The 25,369-nt window shown below is 39.3% G+C and overlaps 1 protein-coding gene and 1 pseudogene across 1 annotated transcript in view; both read left to right on the top strand.

Moving 5' to 3' along the window:
* Positions 1–5,156: 5,156 nt before the first annotated feature.
* LOC106984932 (6-phosphogluconate dehydrogenase, decarboxylating-like) lies at positions 5,157–7,352 on the top strand (annotated as a pseudogene).
* Positions 7,353–16,653: 9,301 nt separating this feature from the next.
* The window catches only part of STMN2 (stathmin 2), a 46,769-nt gene continuing 38,053 nt past the window's right edge, over positions 16,654–25,369 (top strand). The window contains exon 1 of the mRNA XM_027064337.2: positions 16,654–16,873. Coding sequence (XP_026920138.1) covers positions 16,855–16,873 — 19 coding nt within the window. The 5' untranslated portion in view covers positions 16,654–16,854. The remainder of the gene's footprint in view (positions 16,874–25,369) is intronic.

The raw sequence follows: 25,369 nt of genomic DNA, 5'->3' as shown, positions 1-25,369 counted from the left end.
AGACACATTATGCCATCTATAAGAAATTCTTAACAAAAAGTGTGAGGGAATTACAATAAGGGAATAGGACATTCTTGCCTTAACTGGGGTGGACACCAAAAGCATTACCAGTAGCCATCACCCAGAAATTTACATACCACACACATTCCACAGTCATAAAGTTTTTTGAAAAGAACTGAAAATACCCTCCCTGATAACTGTCAGCTCTAGGACAGCTCAGCTGTCTCTGAGATCTGCAGTCAAGCAGAAGGAAGGAAATAATAAAGAGAAAAGTACAAATCAATGAAATATGAAACAAAATACAATAGAAAAAAATCAATGAAACCAACAGTCAGAATGATACAGAAAAAAAGAGCAAAGACACAAATTACCAATGTCAGTAGTGAAAAAGGACACTTCAATAGAAATCTGAAAAGACATTACAAAAATAATAAGGGAGTAGCAAGCGTTTGCATTACTTGAAAAGCAAAGAACTATAATTGTTTGTATGGGACTTTTACAAATACACTTAGGAGGGGATGTAGATGGAATGGGATTAATTGCTTCTGGCTTGTCTGAAGACTAAGGACCTCCCAAGAAATCTGCAAGGTGCAAGACTTTTTCTTTCTTCAGAAAAGAAATAGGAATCCCATAGAAATATACAAAATGAGGCAAATCAAGATGTAAAAACAGCTTTTTCATGCCAAAGACAAAATATTAATAACACCTCAAAGTGAGCCCATAGCTGGACTTGAAGAAGTACTCCTGGAAAAATACTACTAAAAAGAGCACACAATGAAAAAGGGGGAAATCCCAACTTTTTCCAGGAATGTGATAAGGTTTTTCCATTGAGTATGAAATACATTCTTTTATATATATATATACCACATCTTCTTTTTTTTTAATTTTTTTTAAATATGAAATTTATTGTCAAATTGGTTTCCATACAACACCCAGTGCTCATCCCAACAGGTGCCCTCCTCAGTGCCCATCACCCACCCTCGCCTCCCACCCATCCCCCATCAACCCTCAGTTTGTTCTATTTTTTTAAGAGTCTCTTATGGTTTGGCTCCCTCCCTCTCTAACCTTTTTTTTTTCTTCCCCTCCCCCATGGGTTTCTGTTAAGTTTCTCAGGATCCACATAAGAGTGAAAACATATGGTATCTGTCTTTCTCTCTCTGACTTATTTCACTTAGCATAACACTCTCCAGCTCCATCCATGTTGCTACAAAGGGCCATATTTCATTCTTTCTCATTGCCACGTAGTATTCCACTGTGTATATAAACCACAATTTCTTTATCCATTCATCAGTTGATGGACATTGAGGCTCTTTCCATAATTTGGCTATTGTTGAAAGTGCTGTTAAAAACATTGGGGTACAAGTGCCCCTATGCATCAGCACTCCTGGATGCCTTGGGTAAATTCTTGGTGGTGCTACTCCTAGGTCATAGGGTAGGTCTATTTTTAATTTTTTGAGGAACCTCCACACTGTTTTCCAGAGTGGCTGCACCAGTTTGCATTCCCACCAACAGTGCAACAGGGTTCCCGTTTCTCCACATTGTCGCCAGCATCTATAGTCTCCTGATTTGTTCATTTTAGCCACTCTGATAGGCGTGAGGTGATATCTCAGTGTGGTTTTGATTTGTATTTCCCTGATGAGGAGCGACGTTGAGCATCTTTTCATGTGCCTGTTGGCCATCTGGATGTCTTCTGTGAAATACATTCTAAGGAAACGTATTGATATGCCATTTATACCAGGGAATATTAATAAATTATATTATAAATTCTCTCAATTTGAGAGGAACTCCTATTATGATTGGTTTATAAAGACTAATTACGCTCTTATTTAAACTAGCCTAGGGAAGCAAACTCCAAGAAAGGAAAGTAAAAATGCTTTTGAAATGCTGGCCCTTTAAGAACTTGAAAAAGTTGAAATTCGTGAGGAAAGAAAGAAAGAAAAAGAACAAGTTCACCTGAATCATATTAATGGATTTAGTTGCTACATTATAAGATAAAGAGAAAATAAATGCTGGTTTAATCAACCTATCAAAAAGTTTGTCTTTTTTTTTTTTTAAGTAGAACTTTAGTTCTTTCAAGTGAAGTTTAAATATTGGTCATGTAAATACAGAAAAATTCCATAAGAATAAGTTTGGGTAATATTCCTAAACAAAGCAGATCCTGCTAAGGTGCTAGTGTGTGACAGTTTCAGTTACCTACTTCCCAGTTTTCTCTGTAACTGAATGACTAAAAGTTGCTTAGGTTTTTTTAAGTTGAAGCTACTATAGATGATATGGTAGTTGCAAAGAGATACTGGTATGGTATGGTAGGTGTGTTTTACATGTTTCTCAAGGTAACCAAGGCAATTTTATTAGGATGGCAAATTCAGTGAGGGTAGCAATTGTCCTGGACCGGCTGATGAGGCTAATATTTTTTTTTAATATTAAACACCTAAGTAATTTTATGCCTATTTGTGCATGTTTAAATACATGCATATATAAATGCATACATTAGAAAACAGAGAAAGCTTAAAAATCATAGTTCAGAAAAAGATTGATCTTTGAGTATAATTTTTGTGTTTTTTTATGCTCTTAAACCATTTTTTAAATTGTTATTTCCGTTTCCAATTGTGATAAAGTACATAGAATTTAAGTCATTTTTAACATGAAAGTTCTTTGTTTCTGAAAAGCCTGTGGTTTCAAATATCTGTTATACTTGCTATCATATTTACTTTAAATATTTTAAATATTTTGCTTTTTCTAAACCAAGTAATAGTTTCCTAACTTTAGGCATCTGTGATTGAGTCTGTATCGATGCAATGACCAGTTTCTCTAACAAATCTCTTTAAAACTGTCTTTCCCAAGTGTAGGCCCAAATTCAGAATGATAAAATTCTTAACATACCTTTTTCACTCAAACAATCCTTGGTGCTCCTCAGATAGGCCACTGAGTTTACTACTTTACCTTATAAAGGATGGATACTGGATATAATTGAAATATTATTTCTACATATATTAACAATCTCAATCACCATGAAAGCTAACTAATATAAATGGCCCAGAGACCCTCTCTTGGCATCTAGAATCAGAAATTTCCTTTTCCTTTCTTAAGTAGACCTTACAACAACTCTCGAATTCAGGCACCCCATTTATAAAAACCCTTCTCATTAAAGGTAGAAGAAAAAACTGTGCTTTGTGATGCTTATCTCCCAAACTGGAACCTTGTCATAAACCCATTGTTTTCCTTGGCATTTTTCTTGATCTTGTGTGTTGACTCATCATGTTTACAAGTGGGAGGGCAGCAGCTCCACTTGTTAAAGTCTCCGTAGAAGGTATTCTGGCCTCGCCTGTCCCACTCTGACTCTCTAATAGAGTACAGGCCTCATTACTCCAAACTAGCACCCAGCACTTCCGGGCCAGCCTGACTACCACCAAAAAATCTACTTTGTCTGTTTCTCATATAATTGTCAACTGCTGACCCAATGTAAATCCAGCCACATTACTACTTTCACTTCCTGGTAGAGACGACTTCCATGACCATTTAACAGTTTTCCAATACTCTGTTATATCTGTTATATACTTGTAAGTCGCTTAGAGAGTTGATCTTAAAAACTCTCACCACTGTAGAACCAAACTAAAACGGAGTCACTAATGTCAAGGACAAAATAGAGGTGGTCAGCACAGGTGCATGAAGGAAATGTAACCTAACCTAACACGAATTTATGGCTCTTCCCAGAAATCAGCAGAGGATACCAGCTCGTCCCTGAACATCACATCTGTTCATGCTATCTCTGGACTTTCTTGTTCCCCTGACTCACCTACCCTGATTCAAATAGGGGAAAAAACCCACTAGACAACCAATTAGCTGCAAAATAATGTCCTCACTGACCCCATAAAAATCCCTTTGTGAACAACTCAGGGTTTACTGCTCCCGTAGCCTTGAGTTTTGCAGCTTGCTGGTGGAAAGCCTTGCAAGAAACACCTTTCTTCGTTTTATTCAGTATGCAGAGTTTGGTTTTTGACACCACAAAAAAGAAATAGTAATCATGTGATGTGATAGAAGTGCTAGCTAACACTGTGGTGGTAATCATTTTGCAATATATAATTATATCAAATCAACATATTGTACATCTTAAATTTACACAATGTTGCATGTCAATTATATATGAATAAAGCTGGAGGGAAAAAAGAATTTAAATTAATAGCTGTTCATAATGCTCCATCTTGATTCAACTCATGTTCTCTTAAAAACCCTGATACATTATTTGTTGATGGCACATACCTTAAAAATAATCAATGTATATTTTGTGCTGGGCAGTGTTTATAGAAGCTACCTCATTTAAAGCTTTAAGTTAACAGCTCTGTTGATAATAGATAAGACTTAGAAGTCATTCATGATTGCAACTTTGTTGGGTCCCCAGAAGCACATTCATTTGTGTAGAATATTTATTAGAGTGTACACTTGCCATACGAAGCACCCACAATGACAAAGGCAAATTGATCCAGACTTTTCAAAAATATTGGAGGGGGGTATTTCCCGAGAGATGTGACAGGTGACCAAATCTTGCCTTTCCTGTAATTATGTTGACCCAGCAAAAATGATAAAAGTATGGTATGACCCCCCTCAAGGCCAGTTTGAGCATTTACAAGATTTCATTTAGTTGCCCCAAAAATAAAGCTTTAATTAAGTTTTAGAAATATATATATATATATATGTGTGTGTGTGTGTGTATATATATATATATATATATATTTAATTTTCTGGTGAAATTGAAGCTTTCTTTGCTAAAAGTCTAACATTCTAATTTTTGAGGGGGAAAACTTACCCCCCCCTTAACAGGTGAAATGCTTAAGAAGTTATACAAGATTCTTCTTTTACTTTTTTAAAATGTTTCTTTATTTATTTTGAGAGAGAGCGCACATGCACGTAAGTGGGGCAGGGCACAGGGAGAGGGAGAGAGAATCCCAAGCAGGCTCCACGCTTAGCGTGAAGTCTGATGTGGGGCTCGATCTCACAACCGAGGGATCATGACCTGGGCCAAAATCAAGAGTTGGGTCCTTAACCAACTGAGCCAAGAAGGCACTCCCAATACTCTTCCTTCAAAACAAAACTCATTGGCGGCAACGAGACTCAGCTTTGACCTCCTGCCACTTCCTCTCAGCTCCATTGATACCATCACCATGGTCCCAGCTGGTAGTGCACTGATTGGAACAGCTGTCATGAGCAGAACTTAGTTTTGAACATGAATAACCATGGCTTTGTGGTGTGTACTTTTAATGGAAAAGTCTCCAAAGTTGATGATTTCTTGACCAATGGGGCAAAGGCAACCAAAGTGGTTGATGCTCACTCCAGGCTGAAGAAGTGCAGGCCGATCAGACTGTTTGTGATGGCTGGTTAAGCTGTTGATGATTTCATTGAAAAATTAGTACCATTGTTAGACGCTGGTGACATCATCATTGATGGAGGAACTTCTGGATACAGGGATACCACAGTGTTGAGACCTCAAGGCCAAGAGTATCTTGTTTGTGGAGAGTAGAGTTAATGGTGGAGAGGAAGGGGCCCAGGATGGCCAAGAGGGACAAAAAAGGCTGGCCACACATCATTTTGTGACTGGGTGGGAGATGAAGGAGCAGGACACTTTGTGCAGATGGTGCACACTGGAACAGAGAACGGGGAAATGCAAACTCATCCATAAGGCTTACCGCTTGATGAAAGATGTTCCAGGCATGGAGCACAATGAGATGGCAAAGGCATTTGAGGAATGGAATAAGACAGAGCTAGGATTGAAATCACAGCCAATATTCTTAAGTTCCAAGACAGCAATAGCAAACACCTGCTGCTGACGATCAAGGACAATGAGAGGCAGAAGGGCACAGGAAAGTGGACCACCATCTCAGCCTTGGAGTACCATGGTCCTGTCACCCTCCTTGCAGAAGCAATTTTTCTTGATGTTTATCATCTCTGAAGGATGAGAGGATTTAAGTTAGCAAAAAGCTGAAGGGTCCCCAAAGATCCAGTTTGAAGGTGGTAAGAAATCATTTCTGGAGGACATTCAGAAGGCCCTCTATGCTTCCACGATCATCTTATGTGCACAAGGCTTCATGCTGCGAAGACAAGCAGCCATGGAATTTGGCTGCACCCTCAACTATGTTGGTGTCACCCTGACATGGAGGGGGTCTGCACCATTAGGAGTGTGTTCCTAGGAAAGATAAAAGATGCATTTGATCAAAACCCATAACTTCAGAATCTACTACTAGATGACTTTTTTAACTCAGCTGTTAAAAACTACCAGGACTTCTGGCAGCAGGCAGTCAGCACTGGTGTCCAGGCAGGTATTCCCGTGCCCTGCTTCACCACTGCCCTTTCCTTCTATGATGGGTACAGACACGAGATGCCACCTGCCAACCTTATCCAGGCCCAGTGGGGTTACTTTGGGGCTCACACTTATGAACTCTTAGCCAAACCTAGGCAGTTTAATCACACTAATTGGACAAGCCATGGTGGCATTATGGCATCATCTTCATACAGTGCCCAATCAGACTGGTTACCCGCCACAATGCCACAGACTGGGACATTCCACTTACCACACAGCACTGCTCACACAGCCCTCTGCCCTATTTTCTGATCAGACCTCTTAAAATAAAGTCTCATAAGAGACTCCTGAAGGAGCCAACCTGAGTTTACTTGTAACATAGATCTGTGAGAACCACCTTGCCCTCTGCCCTTGCTTCTTAAGACCAACCAGGAGCTGAGGCACTTGGGTGGCTCATTCGGTTGAGTGTCTGACTTTGGCTCAGGTCATGATCTCACGGTTCATGAGTTCAAGCCCTGTGTTTGGCTGTGTGTTGACAGCTCAGAGCCTGGAGCCTGCTTCAGATTCTGTGTCTCCCTCTGTCTCTGCCCCTCCCCATTTGTGTTCTGTGTCTGTCTCTCAAGTATAAATAAATGTTAAATTTTTTTTATTTATATTTAAAAAAAAAGACCAACCAGGAGTTGACCGTGTGCGAGGTAATGAGAATCAGCTCCGGGAAACAGTTTTCCAAGTATCCCCTGTGGTTAGGGAGTCAGTGGCAGTTTCACTTGATAGAAGCACACATAGATGGGCGCAGTTTCTGTGGAATTTGCTCAAATTGAAGCGGAATTCCTTTGTTTCCCTACTTAATAAAAGATCCATTGTAAAAAACAAAAACAAAAACAAAAACAGACACTCATTGGCCTATTAGCATAAAAGCTCTGAGGAGGTAAAAAGAATTAATAATATTTTTAAGTTTTTTACATTTTTATTCTTAAAAAATCCATAGTTACAGGAAAGTCCCAAGAACAGTTAACCCCTATGTGCCCTTCATCTGTATTCACTAATCGTTAACATTCCCACATTTGCTTTATATCTCTCTCCTTTCTCTGTCTTTATATATATTATATATATTCATAAAAATAATAAAATGATTATTATTACTAATGCTAAACCATTTAAAAGTTGATTACAGATATTATGACCTTTATTTTTATGTTTTTAATTGTTGACCCTATATTTTTAAATACTCTTATGTTTCTCTTTTAGGAATAGGCATATTTTCTTACAAAACCTCATTCCAGTGATCAAATTCAGAAAAATCAATATTGGTTTGGTGTCATAATATAATATACTACTCATCTCCTATACATCATTCTTGATCTAGAATCCATTCCGGAATCACCAGTTGCAATCACTGATTGTCACGTCTCTTTACTTTATCTGTCACAGTTTCTCATGTGTCTTTACCTTTATGAGATTGATATTTTTTAAGCATACAAGCAAGTTGTTTTATGGACTCTCCATAATTAATTTTTAGATGTTTGGCAGGAGAACCAAGTAACTAATGCTGTTTGTAGTGTACCACATCTAGAGACACATGATGGTCATTTATCACTATTGCTAGTGATGTTAACTTCAATTGCTTGGCTCAGTTGGCTTCCACAAGATTTCAAGGTTCCATCATCAATATTTCCTTTGTAATTAATAAGTAATCTGTGAGGAAATACTCTAAGACAGTTTAATTATCTCTTCCTCATCAAACTTTCACCTAGTCATTTCAGCATTTAATGATTATTGCCTAAGTCAGTGATCATTATGGTACTTGCAGAATGATGATTTTTTTCCAACTCTATCTTTCCTCCTACATTTATTATATAATATTCCATGATAAAGAAGAGCTTTTCCTTTTCTCCCATGTATTTATTTATCATAAATACATAATTAATTATTATTTGATTTAATGTGTTTTTTTTTTTTGAAAGAGAGAGAGCACACACAAATGGGGATGGGACAGAGGGAGAGGGAGAGAGAGAATCTTAAGTAGGTTCCATGGCAGTGCAGAGCCCAATGCAAGGCTCAGTCTCACGATTGTGAGAGTTGAAATCAAGAGTTGCTTGGGGCGCCTGGGTGGCTCAGTCGGTTGAGCATCCGACCTCGGCTCAGGTCATGATCTCACAGTCTGTGAGTTCGAGCCCCGCGTCGGGCTCCGTGCTGATAGCTCAGAGCCTGGATCCCGTTTCAGATTCTGTGTCTCCCTCTCTCTCTGACCCTCCCCCGTTCATGCTCTGTCTCTCTCTGTCTCAAAAATGAATAAACGTTAAAAAAATTTAAAAAAAAAAAGAGTTGCTTAACCAACTGAGCCACCCAGAAGCCCCTTTGCTGCTATATTTGTATTGATAGTTAGATTGTCCCAGATTTGCCATTGAGATCCCTTCAAGCTGGCTCCTATGTCCTTTTTACAATACCCATTAGTTTTTAGAGCTTCCTTTTTTTTTTTTTTTTTTCATTAAATAAGGTCCTTCAGACTTATCTTGAATTTTCTGTGTCCCAGCCCTGGAATCAGGCAAGTCTCTAATCTATTGAGAAACTATCACATGGTTTGTTTAATGTTTATTTATTTTTTAGAGAGAGACAGACAGAGTATGAGCAGGAGAGGGTCAGAGAGAAAAGGAGACACGGAATCTGAAGCAGGTTCCAGGCTCTGAGCTGTCAGCACAGAATCCAATGGGTCTCGAACCCATGATGTGAGATTATGACCTGAGCCAAAGTTGGACGCTTAACCAACTGAGCCACCCAGGCACCCCTTATGTGGTTTGTTTAAATCTACCTAGAGTGTTTGTTCTGTACAATAATATCAATAAGTTTATGTCTCCTCAACATATGCTCTCAAGGAATCTTTTTCCTACACTTATGTTTTCTCATGCTGACTACATGAAAATGTGGTATATACTTTGACAAGATCATCCTGCCCTAGCTGTTTTTAGTGGGGAATGGTATTTCAAAACCAAACTCTGGGTGTTAACTGCTCATTATACCAGTGTGTAATTGCTTCTTAGCTCAATCAGCAGATAAAACTAAGAAGCATAGACTTTTATTATAGATATGGTGTATTTTAAATCATGAATTAGGAAATGCATATATATTTTTATACTATGACTTTTTAGACATCTAATTCCAATCTAATACCACAATATTCTTTATTTTTTTAATTTATTTTTATTTATTTTGAGAGAGATAGTGAGAGCAAGCAGGGAAGGGGCAGAGAGAGAAGAGGGAGACAGAATATCAAGCAGGCTCTGCATTGTCAGTACTGAGCCCAATTCAGGGCTCAAACTCAAGAACTGTGAGATCATGATCTGAGCTGAAATTAAGAGTCAGCCACCACCCAGGTGCCCCTAATACCACAATATTCTTTTCTACCTTTCCAAATTCTGTATTTGTATCTCTCTTCCGCCACAGAGACAAACCTGACTCCCAATAATAAGATTATATTGACTCAGTTCTCAATCCTACTGTATATACAAAATGGTTCCAGAATTTCCACACCCAGTACTATACAAACAAGAACAATTTTGAAATGTTCAAGGAGCAGGTTTTGGTTTTTTGGATTCAGAGTTGTTTTGGGTTGTGGGGGTGGGGGAGTTTGTAGTTTTGTTGTCTTTAAATTGAGGGTATATAATCAAAGCACTGTGTTTAAAAGTTATGAACTAAGAGTATTTAAAATTAGAACAATTAATATTTACAGAAGAATTTGATCCTCCTTATCTTAAAGTTCTTCCCTAACCTTAATTATGATATAATGTACATCACAAAATCCCCATAAATTCTCACGTTTTTACTAAGTTATCCTTATTACATCTTGATCTTGACAGGTATTTTCAAAACCTAGTATCATATACAATCATACCCAACAGGTGCAAACTGTACTTCCTAAAGAGATACCTGTGCACACACCCCTATGTAATACACAACCAGTAGATTGGTTATATGGGGAAAGACACCGATGAAAATCAGTTTTAGAACTGTATTGAAAACAGGGTCATTCAAGTGTTTCTAACCACTAATGCTGTTCTTAAATTCCAGAACACATAATCCATGGATTTATACTTTCCAATGCAAATGTACCAAGGATTTTTACAACCTAAATATCCATTCCCATTGGAGATCTAATTCAGAAGCAGGAAATTTACAGAAATAAAAAAGACAACTGCCACAGACCATTGCCACGGCTGCCAACATTGCCAATTGTGGAATTTTATATCTGGTCCAGATCCTCCTAAAAAGTATTAACCCAAACACATCTAATGCATACGTCTCAATCAAACTCTAGGCCTCCCATAATTACTGCTGTTACATATATACCCAGGGCCTCACAATCACCCATATGACGTCAAAAATGGGAAGGGACATGTCACTAACGATGCAAATTATAAGTCAACTGTTTTGTCACAAATCGGTTCAGAACCATCACGTGATTTGTTTAAAGCTACCAAAAATGTTTGTTCTTCACAATTAGACTAATTACAACTAGGCAGAAACTGGTACCGACTGATTATCTTTGTGCCCTCTCAGTACACACCCAAGGGACTATTTTTCCTATATAATTAGATGGGCCTTCCATGCTAATGACATCAACATATGACCTATACTTTGAGAAAATCATACTGCTTTTCTAAGGATTCAAGACAAATCTCTCTGCATCTCATATTTGTGGTGAGAAACCTGGCAAGGTAGCTTATCAAAAAAGATCCAAGACACCAGGTACCATGAAAATGTCGTCCTCAGACTGAAATGTGTGATCCACAATTTATAACCGACTATAACTGAATGACAAATAAAAGAGCTTAAGCACTCAACCCACAAAAAAATTGTTGGCTAGACTAGTTCCAGCTAATAAAATTGTCCCTGACTATTTACAGGCCAACCAAATCCTGAATCAATACAATAACTAATGCCCAGGGAAACACTTGAAGAAAAGTGGAATCGTTAATTTGGGGGAGAAGGAAGGGGTTGGAATGGTACATAGATTTTAGGGTTGGCCAAATTTATCCATGAGACTTATACTCCTGGTTGGTTCTAGGCCAACTAAAAATTAGAGACGAAGTGGGATTGCAAATATTTCTTTTAATATTATGACTGTCCTCATACATCTTCCCTTTTCTACTGAATCATATTGCTTAAAAGCTATTCCATTGTCACTATGCCAGAGTGACAACTAGCTGATGCTACCACTGTCAAAACAACTGAAGTCACTACAACTCAGTTAGCCCACTTTGACCAAAAGGAGGACAGTATTATGATAAGCAAGAAATAGTACAGTCATCGTTTCACTAAGGAGGGGTGTTCAGCGAAGTCCAGGCAACAGTTCAGCAATAGTCATACCCAGAAATAAAACACATCATTTTCAGAGTTTTCAGAAAGAGTTTTCAGAAAACTCATAAATAACTACAGTTATCTTCCCTGACAAATGCCAGTTTGCTTCAAAGAAAATGTTTCCCCTAAGTTTTAACTAATAGTTAAATACACATTTGAGCTCAAAGCTAATGTTACTGTCAAATTGAATTTTTGATGAAATAGCTTTTTGAAAATATTACTTAGATCTATTAATTCAATTTCATTTGATAATAAAGCAGAACAGGGGTAGGGTAAGTTCAGAGGGTCAGAGAACGAGTTAATAAATGATTAATGGAAAAATATCCCTGGAAGGCAGTATGATAAAATGTTTTTGCTTTTTTCTTCCCTAATTCCTCCTCTTCATCGTCCCCTTCCTCCTCCTTCTCCTCCTCTTCCTCCTCCTCCTCCTCATCCTCCTCCCCCTCCTCCTGGCTGTGATTTAAAATAAACAAAGTTCTTGGGCAACTAATGTTAATTGTATGTATAGTACTGTGCTCATTGTGGGGCTTCTGTTTAAAAAATAAAATAAAATGGGGCCTATGGGATAAATACAGTGAGTCATACTTCTCCTAGATTTCTCCTCCAGGCATTTCGGTATTATCTCCATTGTGTTCCCACTTGAGTGTTGTAAGCTAAAATGCTGAGTGGAATCCCAAGGGGAATCAACTTCCCAGCTTCGGTGGTGTCCAACTAATGTTCTCCTTGAACTCAAGTTGTAAATCAACTCACAGAGAGAAGGAAAGAGTCATAGTAGTTGCTGCCAAGAGAGCAAACAGTTTTCAAACACTACCAATTTAATGTAAAGATTCAACTTATTAAATTTATATTGTCCCTTTTATGATTAGGGCAAGTTCGTTCCCAAAAAAGTTCAATTATAAAACTATCAATAGGACTTATTCATCTCAATAGGTCATTTTGTTTCCAGGTAAATTATACTAATTATTAATATGTACAAGTCCCATTTGTACATAAAGAAAACCTTAGGTACAAAAAAAAAAGGAGATAATAATTAACTAAACATCCTTCATATTGAAATAACTGATCTAAGAGGAAATAATAAGATATGTTCATTCATCATTTCAGAAAACAACTCTAAAACATTGGAAAATTCCTGAACTATATAGATTTCATTATTAATAAGGAATACTCCCCTTTCTCAGGATGACTTCCTTTTAATTAAACCATATTAGATAGTGCTATTGAAGGGCACCTGATTCTTTTTATTCTTTATTAATCTATAAAAGTTTAAATATAGCAAAATAGTCAAAATGTTAGTCAATTAACTATTTTTTCATCTTACTGTTTTAGATGCATTACTAGATATCTTCAGTTATAACTGCATTCCCAACTACCTAAAAAGAAATTTTATGGCTTCCTCTGCTGCCCCCCCAAACTTCCTTTGTAATCAACTAATGTCAGATCAAAACAATTAACTCAACTCTAACAATATTTTTTGTATCTCACTAGCTTCTAATAATTACTTTAGAATTCCTTCCCAGACACTTGATTATTAATAGCAGAAAGTCATATGACTACATTAGATTACATCAGCTAAACCTCCAAAGCAACTGTTCCTCTCCACTTTGGAAAGAAATCAACACCTCAGGCTTCCTCACAGAGATAAAACACAATACACTGTAACCCACAGTAATTAAAATCTCTGTTAGCACATCTTTCATTTCCACAGCTTCCTTTTACTACTGTTAAAGATTTTAAAAAATTGACAAAGGTTTTATCCACCTCTGTCCTTTAGGGAATGGGGAAGAATATAAATAAACAATAGTAAACAGCTTAGTAACTGCTCCTGACAGGAGCTATGCAAAGAAATGTGGTTGAAAGCATCACTATGGCTTCACCAGGTTCAATCATTTTGAATTATTTTCAACCGTATTTTATTATTGTCACTGTTAATTCACAAGTATTTATGGACTTTCAACTGTGTGAATCATGAAGCCAAGCACTATAATGGATATAAAGATATACACTATTCAGTCCATACCCTTAAAAAGTTTAAATGTATTGGAAATGGTAAACATAGTAGTTATAATTTATTAAGTATCCATAGTGATTTAGGCAGTTTATACATGATAACCCTACAGTCTACCCCAAATCCTGGAATATAGGCCTTATATCACATTGTAGAAACTTAGTACTTATTCCTTAATTTGGGTATCCACCCATCCTCATCAAAATCATTTGTTTCAGGGAAAGCTGATTTTTATCTCCAGGCTTCTGGGGCCTATTCTATCTCTGTAGTTAGATGAGTCAAAAATCCTCTTTTTTTTTTTTTTTTTAATCAGAGCAACTTGATTGTGTTTTCTATACTTTGCAACCAAAAGCAGTCTAACTGATATCCAGGATATTTATCCTCCAAAATAAATATAATTTTCTTAAAGAGGTGAAGGTTACACTTTCTTTTATTGTGCATTAAAAAATTTAAACATTAAGGAGAAGGTTGGTGGTTTCATAATATAAAAGCCTGAAATTTCACTAAATAAATATTTGTTGGGTGAATAAATTGGCTGAACAAGTGAATGAATAATGAATAAACTATTGAATATAAAATAATTCTCTATTCCTATTTGCCCCTACCCTCCCAGGCCAATATCCATGATTCAAATTGTTACGTTAGAAGAAAAGAAAGAACAATAATTGATTAATAAGTCAGCTTTTTTAATTTATTTAGGGTTTTTTTTTTAGCCAGTTGATGATAGCCTACTATCTCTGTATACTATTGTAAATCATACTAACCTACCCTCTTCCCTGCTTGACATTACTTAAAAATCACACAAAGCTGAGGTTAGGTGGCTAGCACCCAAAGAGTCAGAAATAGAAAAGAGTCACACATCTGACACTTGCCCCTATGTATACTGACCTCCTTCTCACATTTCTATCCATCAGGAAGTCATGTTCCCCAAAGGATGAGAGATTAGACAATAGAATGTGTGCGAGTTTTGTTCTGTTTTGTTTTTTGTTTGATCAAGGTGCAGAAAAAGATCTCACTCAACTGCCAGTGGTAGTTGTTACAGACATTAATGTCATGACTTAGGGATCCTGTTCTCCAAGGAAGCTAGAGAATATGTAAACATGATACATAACCTGAGGGGAAAAGGTGTGGTGGGGAGAAGAGGAGTACCATAAAGATTTGAGTCACACAGACCGGCTGAAGATCTCTCATCTCATTACTGGTAACTACTCCACTGAGAAGGAATTAGCTCTCACATTTAAAGTGGGAAATGACCCTAGAAAGGGAGAAAATGGCTATATATTTCCAGACCCTGCCAACTTCCATAGTGCTCTCTTGCTGTGTCATAGTCACAGACCTGTACAATGACAGGAAAAATAATTTCTAATCTTCCTGTTCAAGAAGTAATTTTATTGATCTCCACTTTATCTTTTATTTTTCCTATGATTCAGCAGGTCAGAATTGCTCTAGTTCCAATAGCTTTCTATCACTCAGCAGATGTCCATGGGGTTTAAATGTCTTACAAGTTAATAGGAGGTGAAGAAATTTATTTCAGCACCAAGGAGAGTGCCTGTTATTTTCAAATAGTTTTATGTTTAAAACTGCATATTATTCATGAGCCTAGAATTTTTTTTGATATATGACTTAATAGAAAGCTGCTAAGAAATTATTTCATTCATTAGAATAATCCCAATCATTTCTATAAAATTAAAAATTTGCCAGGATTCTGTATGTATTCATGATTTCAACAATGTGCTATTCTTTTAGCTATCAACTGCAATGGAATTGGCGATTCTTTCCCTTTTTTCAAATGTCAAAAACCACAGTTTCCTGAATGGATCTAGACTAGAGGAAGGCTCAGAGAAATCACAGAAGTGTTAAATTAAAATCTCTATGAGAACAAGGTCTAAAATCTTTTTCACTGTTGTGTCCTCAAAGCTTGGCATATGATAAACGCTCAATGAATATTTATGTGAGTCTTCTGAGAAAGAATGAATTAATGAATGACACTCATTAAGTCAATAAGAATGAATTAGTGAATGCCTTCTCTCTAATCAAAGGTCGCTTTTTGCACCTGATCTCACAGATCCTCACATACCACATCGCTCAGCCTGAAACTTTTAACACATCTTTCTGTGACCTGTATCAATTGGGTCTGCAGATCTCTGAAAAATCTTCCCCCAGATCACACCTTTCATTGCCACTAAGCTTTCAGCATGAAGGTTTCTTCTTTGAAACCTGAAAGAGTCACTGGGGTTTCAATCCAGAGATGCAATTCTACATCTCCAAAGTAGAATGGCATTACCCATCTATGGTCCTCCAATACCCAAGCCAATCAGTCAACCTGGTTCTGCCATGTAACCAGATGGAGAGGTCACAGACACTGGAAGATGACTCTCCCCTTCCTCCTTGAGGTACCCAGGTGGACCATAACTATTTGTCCCTATTCCTAAGTAACCCAGACAGCCCCTTCCTTCTGTGCCAAGAGTAGAAAACACCAGGCCTCACTCTGCCCAGAGACCTTCAAGAGTCCGAGACATCTGAGTCCCACTGTGCTGAGAGACAAAAGTCAATAATGCAGTTCTGCTTCAAGTTGCTACCATAGCCAGACATGGGGTCACTCTGGGGGACTAGAAACTACCAAAACAAGGTCAAAGGTGAAAGAGAAAACATGAACAAGTAAAACCACAACGTTTAAACAGATGTTTTCACTAGTCGGCATGCTGTGAAGACTTTTCAAAGCTTTAAATCCCTTCACCTTTTTAATGTCTATTTGTGAGATAAAACAAGTGTGAACAAAGTCAATCCTCTTGGCTCCCAGGTAGGCACAGCCCAGTTCTTAGCTCCTAGGAGGCTTCTGGGCTAAGGCTCCACTCTACTTGGACTGTACTATCAGGCCCCCAAAACGGGGGGGAGCTGCTAGGGAAGGACTGATTTCCATTTCAAACTGCATTCTGGTACTTTGTACTCCAGCACCATTGGTCGATCAATATTTAATGCTTGGAGATTCTGACTCTGCGGGAGTCATGTCAGGGGACCTTGGGAGCCAATCTGCTTGAGCTTCTGAGTGATAATTATTCATGGGCTCCTGCCTCTTGCTCTTTCTCTCGCACGGTCCCACTCTGCAGACTCAGTGCCTTATTCAGTCTTCTCTCTCGCTCTCTCCGCTGCTGTAGCTGGACCCTTCGCCTTCTCCACCGCTCAGCATCTGCACATCCCTACAATGGCTAAAACAGCAATGGGTAAGGCATCGCGCCTCGTTCTCCCTCGGCTCGACCTGGAGCCCACCTCTCACCTTCTCTCTTAGAGTTTTGAAGGCATTCAGAGATATTTTATAGAGAAAAAGACGTTAAGGGTAAAACAGGAACCGGGAAGGACGAAGGCAGTTCTGGGGGTTTGGGAAGGGCAAAGAGGGTGTCTATGGAAATCTAAAACTAAAATTTTCTTTTGAAAGGTAGAAGCAGGTAAGTTGCCCTCCCATGGGTAGAGAATTTATTCTGTTTCCATGTTTAAAATTAGGGCTCAATCGTGGGGGGTGGGGGGAGCTACCTTTACTGTTTGCCTTAAATGGGGTTAAGGGACATTTTGGAAAGTGCTTTGTAACATCCTTTATTTCTGCTCTAGTTAAAAAAAGAAAATGGGGAAGAGGAGGGCAAGGTGAGGGAAAGAAAAAACAGAATGCGAAGTCAAATCGGTCCCTTCTAGGCTGTTTGAAAGATGGGTGGAGACTGGGGGGGGGGGGGGAAACGGGTGGAGAACGGGGCAAATTTTATGGTATTGTCTCGTCGGAGAAACCGCTAGTCCTAGGGCGCGGTGCGGGGAGGTTAGGGCGGGGATGGGGGTGCTACGCTCCTTTGTTTTAGGGAAAGGGAGGGGAAGGAGAGAGGAAGTCGGGGAGGGCTTGGAGGGCGCGGGTGGGCAGCTGCAGGGGCGGGGAAGCGCGCGGTGGGGAGGGGTGGAGGGACAGCGGTTTCGAAGGCACTGGGGTGGGGTTTCTTTGTGTGAGGACGAGCGGTCCCAGGGGGAGGCACCTGCAGCGCTGGGCGCACAATGCGGACGGCCCCACCCTGTGCGAAGCCGCGCCGGCGCCCTCACTCCTCCCCGCTGCGGGGTGCAGCAGCATCAGCCGAAAGAGGGCCGGGTGGGGAACGCAGCGCGACGCCCAGGAGCCCAGCCCAGGAGGGACAGCAGGGCCACGCCCCGCGCTTCGCGCTCCTGACTCCCAGCCTCGATTTCCGAAACAGACCCGACCATTGCCCCAGCCTTCCCGACCCTGGCCTCATTGTTCCGTTTTACAGAGAGAGGAGGGAAAAAGTGGGTTAACATTTTTCTTTTCAAAACCACATAGGGTGGCTAGACATTGACGCCGATGAAGGCTTCTTTGAACTCATTGATCATTTTGGGTAAAAGCTTCGGGAACCTAGGTGTGTGTAGATATAATCATAATACAGATCCAAGAGAGGCCAACTTCTTAAATTGAGCCACGCGAAATACCCGTCTTGTAGGTCAAACAGGGCCGAAAAATGGCAATTTTCATAGGCTCAACCTGTATCAGAGAAACAGTCCAGACACAGAGATCCCCCACCGGTCGTGCGCCTCTAGTGTCCCACGGTTCTGGCGCTCGGTGGCCCCGGGGGTGGACAGGCAGGGAGGGACCCGAGGTCTGGTGGCTGCTGGAAGCACCCCTCCCCCGGGACCCGGTGCTGGTTGCGGAGAAGGGAAAAAGCGATGGACAGGGCTCTCTCTGCACAGCTCCGCCCTGCCCCACCCTTTCCGTGGTGCTGGGAAGACCTCGGGCTCCGAGGCTTGGCAAGGAAACGGAGCTGGGGAAAGGCTGTTGAACGGTCTGCAGTCCTAGAGCCCCTTTTTGCAGCCCCGCAGTCCAGAACAGCCCAGACACCCCTCGAGATGCGCAGACACCCGGCTTTGCTCTGGGTCCTGGCACCGAGCCCCTCCCAGCCCGGAGGGGCTCTGGGTCCTGGCACCGAGCCCCTCCCAGCCCGGAGGGTGGCTCTGCAGAAAAGCTGGCTCGAGCCCCGCCCGGCCACACAAAGGCGCGGCCCCACCCCAGCCGGCCGCAAGACCGCAGAGGTGACCCCTGCCCAGGGGTGCGGGAAGGGTTTTTCTCTTCTCGCTCTCCCCCAGCCTCGGAGCTCAGGCACTTTCCCCTAGCTGAAACCCTCGGCCCACGCGCGGTTCTCTATTATTTCCCGGGACGAAGACCCTTTGGAGAGTCTAGGAGGACCCTCACTAATCCAGCGGGGCGCGGCTCGGCCCCACCCCTCCCAGCTGCGACCTAGACCAGTCAGCCGCTGGCCGGATGGGGGCGCACTGGGCGAGCCGGCGCGTGGAGCGCTGCCAGCCCTGCAGAGCCCAGCGCCGCGCCCTGCACTCCCCTCCCCCGAGCTGGGCGCTCGCCCCCGCGGGTGCAGCCCGGGAGACCGGTTTCTGCGCAGTGTCCTGAGCTACCTCCGCTTCGCACAGTTCGCGGTTCACCCGCAAGTCCAGAAAGGTTCTCAGAATGAGGGACGGGGGCGATCTCGCTCTGCGCTCTGCACCCCCACCAAGAGGTTTCTGCTGCAGGCGGGCGGCTACAAACTCATCATTATCAATATTACTTTAAATCATTATCATTATAATATTATTATTATTTCATGACTCAACGGCCTTATGTGTTCAAAAGGTTCAAGTGATTGAATTTGATTAAGGATTATTAACCTTTGTTGCACTCACTTTTCTTCCTTCTACTCCTCCCTGCCTTCTCCCCAACCCCTTAAAAAAAGAGTTTTTTGTCCTGTTGTTCATTTTACATTATAAAGCGAATGTATTTTCAATCCCTGTCCGGATCATGTATGTTCATGTGGGTTGGATATTACGTGCAGGTGCTTACTAAGAGTAGGATTTGTGTGCCAAAGATTGCTGGAAAATTCTCCGCACATAATTGTTACTGCAATGGGTAAAATTATACATATACAATTAAGAGGTTATGATTTTCACTGTATATTCCATAAGGTTATATCTATCAATATATAAATACAGGTTATGCAAAAAATTTTAACTGTTTTTTTTCTTTTTCTTTTTTTTTGAAACTGATCTTCCAATTGCTGATTCTTGATACAGTCTCAATTCTTCACAGAAACCTGGATCTTGAAATGGTAGCCACTATCCCATTAATAAAAATCCCACCCATAATATGACAATGCAAGGGTCCTTTCTGCCATGAATAAGCTGTATTTGCAAAACATGAAAAGAAGTACAACCTCCGCAATATTAAAATCACGGATTTGACATCGTTTCAGTTGCAAAGCCTAATCAATTAATCACCAGGGCGGGTGCTTTTTCCTGATTCATTAAACAATTATTCAGCATGATTGTACTAGGTGCATATAGAATTCCCCATTATCTTCTCCAATGAAATGGGCGCCTTCTAAATGGATATATAAATAACCAGAAGTGGAAAAATGAGGATTTGGTCAGGCTTTCAAGACAAAACTAAAAAAGAAACAGCAGTAGCTTATCAATTAATGATATATGTGATTAATACCTGCTGAGTAAGCTGAGCCTGCAATAAGCATTATGTGACCCAGTGTATTCCTAATACACATGGCTAGTATGAGGGTACAAATTAAAATACCTGGTGATATTTGTCTACACATGTTAAAATTCTCTGAAAGTACATTTTGAAATAATGAATAATTAAGATTGAATGGTTTTTAACATTAAAATCTGGAATTTTGTTCAGTCACAATTCGCAATGGTTTTGTGAAGTAATTTGTAGTAAATTATTCCATCCTAAGGGGGAGGGGAGTATTTTTATTGTTAGAACAATTGCCTCTGCTCTTAATCATTAACATTTTTAGCAGGATTTTATTTGTTGCACTAAAAACACGTTTGCTCACTTTGGGGATTTTTTAATTATTAATGGATAGATTCTGGAATAAGCATTCAATCGTGTGGCCCAGTATGTCTTCTATCAAATAACCCGTTCTCTGTGATGAAAAGGCTGCAAGAGGTTACATTTTACCCAGATTCAAGAGTGCCCTTCAGCCATTTCCAAGTGCCAGAAAGCTGATTCACACAATAAGATAGTTTTCCTCCCTACACTTTAGGATCGAAATAGTTATTTAATTCTGTGAATATCTAGCAGTTGCTATCATCCAGAATTTTAGGTTAAATCTGTATAGTTAAAAATGAACTGGGAGATGAATCGATTACATATTTAACTGAGCATTTTTCTCATTAATGAATCCAGACCATCTTTAGGAAAATTCCTGATTTAGCGATCACCACTGTTTTTTACTCCAACTGAACAGAACTGACTTATATGCCCTATTCCCCTGCAATAGCTCCTTGCTCACAAGCCTGGATGAAGCTGGCCCAAAGCTACTTGCTTTGGGTGTGGCTGCTCCCAAGCTGCTGATACCTAATTCCAGCTCACATCAATTTCCTATTGGTTCTTGGGACAATACACACTATTCTGTTGTCTCAGGGTCTGTGACCTTATATGCAAATGCAAGACATCTGTCAGACAAGAAGAAAAGACCAAATCAGAGAACTGAGGCTAGTTCTCTTTCCTACTTCTCTCAATTGGAAAACCTTGGAGTCCACATTACCTTTCACCCCACTAGAGGGCAATCAAGTTCTCTTAAGAAATAGATGATTGATTTTTTTTTTTTTTTTTTTTTTTTTTTTTTGTGTTTATTTTTGAGAGAGACAGAGACAGCGGACAAGCAGGGGAGGGGCAGAGAGAGAGGGAGACACAATACCTAAGGAGACTCCTGGCTCTGAGCTGTCAGCACGGAGCCCGACACAGGGCTTGAACTCACAAATGGTGAGATCATGACCTGAGCAGAAGTCAGATGCCTTACCAACTGAGCCACCCAGGCACCCCTGATTTTCTTTAACCCAGTTTCAAATGCTATTTAACAAAATCTTTTTTTTTTTTAATCTGGAACATTCAGTTGCTTGTTCAATAAATTAATGGCATACTTTACCCTAGTGGATGAAAAGAGTTTGTTCACCGTTTCAAGGAGACCTACTTGGAAGTAGGTGTAGACCCTGGTTAGTTATTCTGTTACGATTTTACTTTCTAGTTTCATTACCTTGCTGTTACATCACTTATGTTACTTTTGGGAGTTTGTAGTGGATGAATGGTAGAAAATAGGGGTAATAGCAAAATTATTTAGGAAGAGAATGTTTTAATGTTTGAATAAAGGAATAAATTAAACAAAAACATTATTTACTTATTCATTTGGTTAAAATATGCTTCAGATGTTGTGGACACACCTGAATGTCAATGTCCACCTTCAGGGAGCCTGCAGGCTAGCAGTTAAAACGTAGACACAAAGTGATATCTGAGGAGAGGTACCAAAAACAAGCAGAAACTAATTTTTAGGATCATCAAAAGTGGATTTTTTTTCATATTTGCATTGGCAGGGATTTTTTTTCCTCTTATGTTTCATGAAACTATAATCCATCTGTAAAATATTTAATAGTTTCATATTACTGTGTTCTGCTAATTTTAATCTGCATATGAATTACCTGTGATTTGCATTAAAATGCAAATTCTGATCCAGAAGGTCTCATTGAGGCCAGACATTCTGCATTCCTAACAAACTACCAGATGATGCTGATTCTAACCACCAAACATACCAGATTTAGAAGTAGAGAACTGTGATATACATGTTCCTCCCACAATAAGCTTTGATATTAGGTCTTAATATTTTCAAATGCATGGCAATCCTTACAAAATATTTCGTTTCCATACTCATTCTTTTAGGGATTGTATACCTCTGGGAGTTATGTGTTCTCTGTCATCACCTTCTCTTAATTGGATTTTTAAAAATATATTCATATTGTAGCACTCAGCAGAAGACCTTCAAGAGAAAGGTGGAAAATGAGAATTTGGCTCTGTGTGTGTATCTAACACAAAATGAATATGGCTTGTGGCACAGTTGGGAAGATGACAAATCAATATTGCTAGCTTACTAGTATTAGCAAAACAATGTGCAGAACAAGAAGTTCAACACACAACCTTTTAGTTATGGGATAATCTAAAAGTCTGTAACCCGTTTGCCATATAGCTAATTTGCTACAAATACTCACATATTGTAGAAATTAAAACAGAAGATGGAACAGTACTAAAATTGCTTTTCAACATATCCCATACTTATTACTTACCCAATTGAATTTTTTTCTGGATAGCACATAAGAAAATTATTAATAATTTAGTGAGTGTGGGTGCATCATTGGAAACAGATTACACATGTGTTTTCTCCTTACTTAAGCCAATAAAGGGCTTCCATTATTTGATACTATTCAAGAAAGTCAACCCAGAGGAAAAAAAATGGTCTTTGAAGAATACTATCAAAAATACCATATGTCAGTCCTCCCATGCAGTGGGTGGCTGACCATGCAAACATTACCACATTTCTGGAAATGCAACCTGAAAAATTATACTACATAAAATATCTCCAATTAGAAATACAACATTTCCCAAATAGGGCACTAAAAACATAGTCCCAAATAGAACTGGCCACAAAGTTGGTAGGATATACTGTTAGTCAACACAAAGTTGGATTAAGCCTCAAGGTTATCCCTTCCTTTGTTGTTGTTGTTGTTGTTGTTGCTGTTGTTCATTAACAGGTTTTTCTCTGCCATTGTTTTCTTTCAAGATTCATTTTTCTGGCGTAGACCTAAACCTTATAGAGTGTCTATGAGAAATGACTTTTATTTATTGATTTGACCCTTATGTAGCATATATAACAGGCTAGGAACTAAGCACTTTGCACATATTAGTGATGTTAATCATCCAATAATCCTAAAAAGTAGGTACTTTTACAGATGAGGAAACTGAGGCACAGACAGATAAAGTGATTTTCACCCAAGGTCACACAGTTAGATACAGAATTTGAGCCCGGGGCCATCTGGTTCCAGAATCTGTCCTTTTAACCAGTACTAGCCACTCTTATATGCTCCGTGGCAGAAGTGTTCCCACCATGGAGGTCAAACCTGTGAAACCTCCATTTTGTCTAACAACCCTGAGATGCTCTTATCCTTTGCTAGCACAGACACACTTTGAAGAGGAAATACATTCAACCTGATGATTACTTTTAAGACCTGACCCGGGATTCATTAAGAATAATTGCCATGATTTAGGCTTTGAGGGAAAAAAAGCTCTGAGGGGGTATAATGTATGGAACACATGGCTGTCTGAAGGCTCAGCTAAGAAATCAGCAGGGACTTTGGGTGGGGACACAACAGGATGACCCCGTCTGGGGGGGAAACAAACAAACAAACAAAAAAATCTTGACTTAATGTAATCAATATCATTATGGCTATCGCATTTTAAAATGGGCCCTTACCTCCTTCCATAAACACCAGATATTTAACTTCAATATTTTGTCTTATGAAGTAAATCTAGAACTAAAGGAGATATACAACCCGGGCATCCACAGTTAGTATAATCATTAGATGTTCTTCAAGACTCTTCATCTTATTACGTCAAAAGCAAGCAAGCAGGAAGAAGGCTCTGAATCCCTTGTGAAACATTGCTAATTATCTTTTAATAAAGGAATCAGGTCCTGTCATTTGTCAAGGAGACATTTGCAGTAGTAAAACCTGTGTTTATATAACCCATTTTTATTAACCATGATTAAAGATAACATTTTGTGTACGTTTGTTCTCACAAAACACTTTTATGTGAATATAAAGGTTAATTAATGCATTTCAGCAATCATTTTGCTAGTCATCTGGAAATATAGCTTCTCTAGGAGTTGTACTTAAGAGAAGCAGCCATACCTTAGACTATAAAACCATAACAAAAATTTTAAGATTTTTCTCACTTGCTGGGCCCCTGGGTAGCTCAGTCAGTTGGGCATCTATCTGACTTCGGCTCAGGTCATGATCTCACATCACAGCTCATGGGCTCTAGCCCCGTGTCAGGCTGTGCACTGACAGCTCAGAGCCTGGAGCCTGCTTTGGATTCTGTGTCTCCCAATCGCTCTACCCTTCCCCCACTCATGCTCTGTCTCTCTCTGTCTCAAAAATAAACATTTTTTAAAAAAAATTTTTTTAAAGATTTTTCACACTCGCAATTTTGTTGGCCTCCAGATTAAAATATTTAATATTTGGAAAAATTACAAAATTCAAAAAGGTTGACCAGAAGTAGATAATTTTAGTGTAGTACCTTAAAATAATATTGTCTGGGACTGATTTTTTTTAACCAAAATCATAAAGCAATGCCTGTAAAAGTGCTTATTTAACAGTTATTCTTTTAGAATAATTGTACTTTCGATGTCAGAGTTTGTACATCATCCACAGCACAAGTAATTATGTAATTACAAACAATAGATCATCAGAATAAAAAAAAAAAACAATAGATCATCAGAATATGAATCTGTTAGTCTTTCAGTTTTTCAGTGGTAAGTCTTTATATCAGGATAAAAAGACATGGATGAAATTTATCTAAACCTAGTTCCACAAATACTCACACAAGAGAGCATTTTAAACTTTACATTTTTATTAGCACTCTACTCCCTCTTTAGGGAATTTTTTTTTTCCTATAAACTGCAGCCACAGTTTGATTTCCATTCAGCAAAACCACTCACAGTAAACCTAATGATAATCTTCTAGTTCAGGCTTCCTCGTAGATAGAAGCCTAATGCACATGACAAAGCTCAACTTAACAAGATATTGACTGTTGCAACACTGGGACCCGAAAATTTTATCAAAACGTT

This window comes from Acinonyx jubatus, chromosome F2, assembly GCF_027475565.1.
Source record: "Acinonyx jubatus isolate Ajub_Pintada_27869175 chromosome F2, VMU_Ajub_asm_v1.0, whole genome shotgun sequence".
NCBI classification, from domain to species: Eukaryota; Metazoa; Chordata; class Mammalia; order Carnivora; family Felidae; genus Acinonyx; species Acinonyx jubatus.
Note: the sequence above shows the minus strand (reverse complement) of the source record. Positions and strands in the feature narration are given on the sequence as shown.